Genomic DNA, 7818 nt, shown 5'->3' with positions numbered 1-7818 from the left:
TCATCGGTGCGTGGAATCTGCTAGGTACCTCCCGCTCATTGATGTGTGTGATCAGCCAGGTATGATCTAACTCAGTGGCGTGTAGATCTGTCAGGTATGCTCTCACTCATCAACACATAGGATTTGCCAGATACGCTCCCACTCATAACGCGTCGTGCCACGTGGCATCACTCAACACTCCCCTCTTTCTTTTTCTAGCAGCATGTTCGCTTGTTAGTTTCAGCCATGACTTATCAGCCAACCAACAGTATTTTCCTCTCACAATAAATTAGCACTAGCCGAACTTATCAACTCAGAAACCAACCAACGAACATGTTGTATAGCTTATGTGGCTGCCACAATGGCATCGGCATCAGTACTGCCATGCATGCGGTGCTTTCACTGTCTTGTTTTTATCACTTGGTATCGTGCAGGCTCGCCCAGCAAGACATGAAGCTTTCCTTTGATTTTTTTTTTTTTGGTAATAAAGAGTTTTCCTTTGAATTAAACAACAGTTATATATGTGCATGGACAATAGAGGGCCAGAGAAAGATACATTTTTATTAGAGCCCGTTTGGCACGGCTCCAGACAGCTCCGGCTCCGCCTGACGATCACTGCAGCGACCACTGTAGAAACACTGTAGCTCAGGGACGATTTTCTCTCCCATGCTTTCTTCTCTCACTGTAGCTCGGATACCGTTCACGGAGCCGGTGGAGCCAATTTTTTTTGCTTCACCGGTGAAGCCGCTGGCTGTGAGAGAGAGAGGGAAGAAGAGAGAAATCTGGCCTCCACTACAGTGAATGAACAGTGGATTGTAGGTGGGAACCGGAGCCGTAGGAGCCGTGCCAAACGGGCCCTTAGTCTTGTATAGGTAAATCCATTTGCTCCCACACGTTGAGAAACTCATGAGAAAATACATACAAAGAGAAAGGAAGTGGAGGACAGTGGAAAAGAAACGGGGTCAGCATAGCTGTCAGCCCGTCCAAACCGTCCCCCTCCAGCGCAAAACCCCTTGCGGCCTGTCTGTCTGTCGCTTTCTCCTCCCAACCCAGCCCAACCCACCTGATCATCAGATTCCTCCTCATCATTAAGCCACCTCGATCACAGCGAGGTTTTATATAGATCGAAGTGGACTGGTCCGCTTCCAAAAACCAGCCACGCACAGAGAGCGAGCGCACGGCGGCGTGCCGCGGCGCAGCAGGGGCAACGACGACAGCAGCCCGCGTCCCGCTCTCTGCCTGAAAGATCACCACCGCGCCAACAAAGCCGGCTCCCCCTCCGCTCCGCGTGCGCTAGCTCGCGATGGCAGCCCCGGCGTCGTCGTCGTCGTCGTCGACGACGACGTCCGGGTCGCCGGCCACTACCGCCGGCGGCGGGCCGCGGCCGTACCGGTCGCGGTTCGGCGACACGACGCTGACGAAGGTGTTCGTGGGCGGGCTGGCGTGGGAGACGCCCTCGGAGGGGCTCCGGCAGCACTTCGAGCGGTACGGCGACATCCTGGAGGCCGTCGTCATCACGGACCGCCTCACCGGCCGCTCCAAGGGCTACGGATTCGTAAGCCGCCGCTCGCTCCCGCTCCCATCCCACCACGCCACCTCTCCTCCCTTCCTTCCTTCCTTCCGCTTGGCGCGGTCGTGCACGTTTAATTTCTGAGGTGGCCGCCGGCCGTGTGTGCGTGTGTGCGCAGGTGACGTTCCGGGAGCCGGAGGCGGCGCGGCGCGCGGTGCAGGACCCGAACCCGACGATCGCCGGGCGGCGCGCCAACTGCAACATTGCCTCGCTGGGCCCGCCGCCGCGCCCCGCGCAGCAGCCTCAAGGTGAGTGACAATCACAAGGAATTGATGAAGGGAAACGTTAATCTCCTTCTAGTCGTTTGTTCCTTCCGAGTTCCGACACGACCCCATCCCGCGCTCATCATCAGCAACGCGACAACCCGCCACGCGGCCGCGCAGAATTCCTGTTAGCCAGCCGGCCAGCCAGCCAGCACCCCGCCATTGCCACCGGACAAGCCTGCTCTTTCCCTTCCCCTTCCGCTAACACGAACGGTGGCCGGCCGACCGCCCGGCGGGAGGTAGCCGACGCACGGGCTGGCATGCAGTGAGGCTGACGGGTGGGGACGGGACCGGCCGCTCGGGTAAAGCAAGCTACGCTCTCTGCGTGCCAGCGAGAAGCGAGCGGGGAAGTCATGCGGGTGAGCTTGCCCAGGCTGGCCGTGTCAGTTCAATTGGGTTCGTGCTCCCCCTCCCCGCCCCCGCCCCCGGAGGCCGGAGCCCCACTCCGCGTGGGCGCGTGGGCGCGCGCCCGTATCCTCCTCCCGATGGATCGCCATTTTTTATTGCCGCAGCGCAGACCAACTGCCAGTTGGAACGGCAGTTATGGGCTCCTCCTTGGATCGGTATCACCAGCTCGCCCCCGATTTCTTTTTGGTAGTCTAATCGGTAGGAGTCTCGCTTTCACTGGCTGCCTTGTTGAGGTCGGTGCTTGGCGGCCAGTTCATCCCCGTCCGTGCCAGCGTGAACGAGGTGTAAAGTACGTAAAGGCAGGCCATGCCAGTGGCCATGGACGGCCGGGGTCTAGTCTAGTGGTAGTGGAGGGGAGAATCGGGAACGATGCTTTATCATTTGGCCCCGGTGGATAGAAAACATATAGAAATAATACTCGGCCGCGTTGCGTACTTTTTTACTCGACCGATTTGGGGTTGGGGGTCAGCTTGCCAATGCGATCCCACTGCGCACTGACCAACTAAAATCCCCTGTTCCTCCGTAGCACTAGCACAACGCAACGCTTGGCGTTGCTTGGCGTTGCAGGGCTTGCCAACAACAAACCCCAGTACTAAAGCCTACACGCCTTGGCAGTAAAACTGAGTGCTTTTACTTACTTTTCAGTGCTGCTGCTAGTAGCCTGTAGCCTTGGCTTGTTGGCGAGAACTGAAAAGGACCGAGCGCGAAAACAGTAGACGAAGGCGGCGAGCCGGCCGGCGACGCGAAGTCGCGAACCCACCCACCCAGTCAAAGCAGCGGCGCGCACATCACATGGCTGCGGCCTGCACGCGCAGATGGAAACAACAGCGCTGTCGGTTTTACCACCGGCCTTGCGCGCCCTCCTCCCCTCACCGCCTGAATTCTCTGCTCTGCTGTCCGCAGCCTGCGGACCATTGCCTCATTTATTATTTGTCTGTTTGGCGGCGTTCGTTGCTTTCGCTTTCCGTTTCGCTAACTCATGGCAGGTAGTTGTTGTTACAGGCAGGGGTCCCTACGCGGGACAGGGACCCCACTTGCAGGTCCCGCAATTCATCCCCAGGGCGCCGGCCTCTCCCCAGATGATGCCCCAGCGGCAGCACGGTGGTGGCCTAGCTGCTATCTACCCGTCTCAGTTTGGGTCAGTGCCCTCCCTGTGCCATCTATACATTTCTTCGCTTCCCAAATTCTATCCCCAAATTGCTCAGATTCTTCATACAGGTACGGGTACATATGATGGTAAAACGTTGGAAGTATACAGTAGTACTAGAATCATGCCCGTGCTACAGAACATACTGCACTGTAATGCAACTTGTAGGCTCACTCACGACCATATAGTGTTTTATTACAGTTCAGAGCTCTCAAAAGCCATTAGAAATCCGTACAGGTTCAGTTTGGGCGTTGGTCCTAATCGAACTCTGGTCGTCGTCGTCCATAGTACATGATGTAGCCCATGCAAATGGGGGCGGCAGACACGGCATCATCATCTAGGCATTGTTGTCTGTTCGCTTGTTCGTAAAGCCATGCTTACCAGCTATGCAGTGTTTTTCTCTCACAACAAAACAGCATCAGTCAGTTTATAAGCCACAGAAACGATTAAGCAAACAGGGTGCAGATAAAGAGTTCGGTCCCCCACACACACCATTGTTGTACTAGTGAGGTCTCTTTCACCATGCCTGCCCGGGTGTTTGCCTCCCGCGCCAACACTGATCTCTGCTGCTTATTGGTGCGCTACAGGGTTTAGTGCCTCCTGCATAACAAGCATTAAAACGCCATGTTTATTTCGGCTCTTTCACAAATCACAATCGTGCTACAGGGGCTACTGCCTCCTTCCTTCTTCGTTTCTTTCCAAATTGGCTTGATTTTTGTCAAAACTGCAGTGTTCTCTCTCTTTTTTTTAATAAAATTCCAGTAGGGGGTCAAACCCCTCCGGTTTCGTCAAAAACAAATGCAGTAGCTCATCCTTCCATTAAGTTTTCTATACTTGAGAATAAATTGGGAAGGAGTACTAGTCATTGTTTTGTCTGAACTTAAGGAATTGGGGTTGGAGTTACCTTTTTTTCATTGCATGATGTAGTCCTGGTTCTGGAGCTGTGGAATGTAGGTCAATGATGTAGATTCTGGCCTTTACAGCCTCGGGGATGTTATGTACCGTACTGAATTATAGAGTGATAGCAGTGGATAAGTTGGGCCAGACGTGGGCAGGCAAACCCAGGCATGCTCTTTTTTCAGTCACTGAAGAAGCTCCACAAAACTTTTGCAGGTACTGGTACCCGCCTGACTTTCAATACCAACAGGTAAGCATGCTCCCCAGCCCTCCTTCAATTCCCCTCTCCTTTGCTTTTACCTTTTCCTCACATGCAAAACCGCAACCTTGTCGTGCACATGCCTAGGCCCAGCCAGCTCCACCCTACATGCATCCAGCGATAAATTTCACTGTTACCACATCTATGACCTTGATGACCTCGGCCATATGATATGACCTTGATGTTACCACCACCACTATGCTCGGCTTCTTTTTATGGTGCAAATCCAGATTTAACATTAGTGCTCTGTCATGTTGTTATTAGTTCATCATGTGTGATCAACTCGAGGCTAATTTGATCTATGCAAATGTGCGATACTACTGATCAAGCAGGCCCTAGCCAATCCTCAAGTGCTGCAGAACTACTACGCTCAGCTGTATGGTCTGACCTCGCCCGCGGCGGCGGCACCCTACCACCAGTACCTCGGGTACGTGGCGCATCCGCCTCCAACGCCAAGGCCGGCGATACTGCCACCGCCGCCGGCGGCGGCACAGCAGGTCGCCGTGCAACCGTTGGTGCAGCATCCGCCGCCGGCACAGCAGGTCACCGTGCAACCACTGCTTCAGCATCCACCGGCACAGATCCAGGCCGCCCCTTTCTTCCCGGCTTCCTCGCTTTCGCACAACTTCAGGCTCCAGCTGCCGCCGCCTCAAGCTATGCCAGTATTGCCTCCCAACACAACAGGTGTGTATGTTGACTTTCTCAGAAATTAGGATCTAGTAGTACAAGATAGTAGTAACTGATGCCTATATTTGCTACCGAAATGTTGCAGAATCTCTGCCAGCTGATCAGGCCGCTGCCTCGGCAGCTCGTGCGACAAATGCGAGCAGTACTCCGGGAGCCTGACCAAGAAGGATTCAAGGCAAACTGAAGATAAAGCATTGGATTCAACATAGGTTGAGATTAACTGTCTTTCTTTCGGGCCGAAGAAAAGAAGTTTCAATCGATCTGCTGCTACGGACGAAGTTATTGATGGTCTGTAACAGTCTCTCATCATGTTGGCTCCAAAACCAAACAAAAGGCACATTTCGTTTTTTCATTGTCCACCGATTCTTTACGAGTTTCGGCGAAGCTCATTGGTGAATCCATTGTAAAAATCTAGATTTTGCGTCTACATCTAAGGATTTTTTTTCTTTTCAAATGAACATCCAAGGATTTCTATAGAGAAGTTTTGAATTTTGGATGCATGACATGGATCACATTTCTAGAATCGGTAGCATAGGGGCGTTTTGCTCCCCTCAACTTATGGCTAAATCTGAAAAACACCCTCGATTAGTCGAAAATAGTTCAAAATCATTTCGATGGTGGCATTGGTTGATGTGGAATGCGGGCCCTATATGTTTTGGGCTCTTAGTCGTGTCATCTTTTATTGAATACTTAAGTTCCTAAACGATTTTAAATGAAAAAAGAATTCAACTAGAAACTTTGTAGATCTCTTCAAGCGCTTCCAATATGGTAAAGAGCATGTCTCTACGAAGAAGGTTTGAAAAATTCAAAGAATTGAATTTCATAATCAGATAGCTTCAAATGAATATATGGGCATCTAAAAAATAACTTGTGGGTCCCACCACCACATCATCAAAACCACCCAAAAACCACTTAGAAATAGTCAAGGGGTATTTTCGTCTAGTTTTGAAAGTTGAGGTGTGTATATTATCTGATATTAGAGTATGGGAAGGAGGGTTTAAGTTCAACAACTTCTTCAGAGGTAAATATAGATGCCTCTTTTTGTTCTGAAATATAGATGCCTTTAAAAATAGACTTTGAACGCATCTAAAAATCATCTAGACACTGTTAAAAAAATCGTATAGACACACATAGAAAGAAAAAGTCCACGTTACCTCCCTCAACTTTCGTGAAAGTCCGCTTTTTCTTCCTGAACTCCAAAACCGGGCAAAACACATTCCTCAACTTTTAAAACAATTCATCTTACCTCCGTGGCCCTGTTATAAACAGTTTTGAAGACAGTTTTATCCTCTTCTTTTTTATTTATTTCATCTAAATATTTGAAAATCATAGTAAATCATAGAAAAATCATAAAATAGAAAATCCAATTTTGTTGGACTCCACGTGAGTAGATCTATATGGTGAACATATAATATGGTATGCTTTAGTACAAAGTTTTTCTGTAGCTTTTGATCTATACTTTTATGTAATTAATTGAAATAATTCATAGCTGCAGTTTTTATGGTCCAATTGTGATGAAATTTTTATGATAGACTAATTATTATATGATTAAACTGTAGTAAAAATTTCATACTCATTCGATCATGTATAGTTTAGTTACCGTCCATAGCAACGGGCGGTTGCTGGCCGCGAGGCCCTAGGCCAGCTCCGCTAGCTGCGGGGCATTTACATATTTACCACTATTACAGATGGCATCTTACACTGTGTCACTGACATGGTATTTTTTATGCCACTCACATCATAATGATAGTAAATATGTAAATATTCCCGCTAGCTGCTCCAGCGACAGAACGCGGCCAGGGAGCGGAAGCTAACGTACAGGACCGACCCGTTCGCCTGGGCGTCCAGCCACGCCATGCACTCCGAGTCCTCCTCCCACAGGCTCAGCCCCGCGTTGCCTTGGCCAGGGCACTGCTGCCCCTGCTGCCGGCTGACGGAGCACGACACAAAATCAGGGGGGGCAACTTGACAAAAACACAACTGAAATATGTTGACATCATAAACAAAACCATATATACTATGATAAATTTAACTAATCACATATCAAGACTACTCTTAACCAAGTTATGAACTAAAACTAGCTAGTTATATATATTTATAGTTGGGTCACATTTCACAAAATACAAGTAACCACAAACTATTAAACAAGCCAAGCCAAAATATGTGTCCAACGTCATTGGACTATCAAATCCTAAAAGTCTGCTCTTCTGTTCTTTAGATCCTTGAAATATGAGATTATATCATCATAGGTGTAGTGTTCTACAATTCCACCTTCGATCTGAACAAGCAAATTGTTGGCAAGGTATTGATCTTCTATCTTGTTGCACAGCCTTGTCTTGACGATCATCAAGATAGAGAAAATACGTTCATCAGTAGCTGTTGAAATTGGGAGAGTAAGAAGCAAACGGATCAACCAAGTTAAAGATTCTATGTCGTCCTGTCTTAACAAAGCCTCGACATAGGTCCACCACAAAGCCTCGACATAGATCCACCAAGGTAGAAATATTTTTCATGTCTTCATTGGTAGAAGCATCAATATTAAAATGGTTTAGCTGATGCTCTAACCCAATCTTTTCTTGCTGATTGAAATCCAACGGGTAGTACTTCT

At 49.5% G+C, this 7818-nt stretch overlaps 1 protein-coding gene across 2 annotated transcripts; it reads left to right on the top strand.

The window, feature by feature from the left end:
* Window positions 1–1145: 1145 nt before the first annotated feature.
* On the top strand, window positions 1146–5663 carry LOC136522441 (uncharacterized). 2 transcript variants are annotated; one of them, XM_066516261.1, is made up of 6 exons: window positions 1146–1534; window positions 1668–1797; window positions 3223–3358; window positions 4481–4514; window positions 4856–5207; window positions 5296–5663. In XM_066516261.1, the coding sequence occupies exons 1-6, from the start codon at window positions 1283–1285 to the stop codon at window positions 5367–5369; spliced, it is 978 nt and encodes a 325-aa protein (XP_066372358.1). In that variant the 5' UTR covers window positions 1146–1282; the 3' UTR covers window positions 5370–5663. The 2 variants fall into 2 exon arrangements, with proteins under 2 accessions (XP_066372358.1, XP_066372357.1); XM_066516260.1 differs by having other exon boundaries at window positions 3211–3358.
* The last annotated feature ends 2155 nt before the right edge of the window (window positions 5664–7818 follow it).

The sequence above is a fragment of the Miscanthus floridulus genome, chromosome 18 (assembly GCF_019320115.1).
Source record: "Miscanthus floridulus cultivar M001 chromosome 18, ASM1932011v1, whole genome shotgun sequence".
Lineage (NCBI taxonomy): Eukaryota > Viridiplantae > Streptophyta > Magnoliopsida > Poales > Poaceae > Miscanthus > Miscanthus floridulus.
This window is presented reverse-complemented; position numbering and strand designations above follow the sequence as displayed.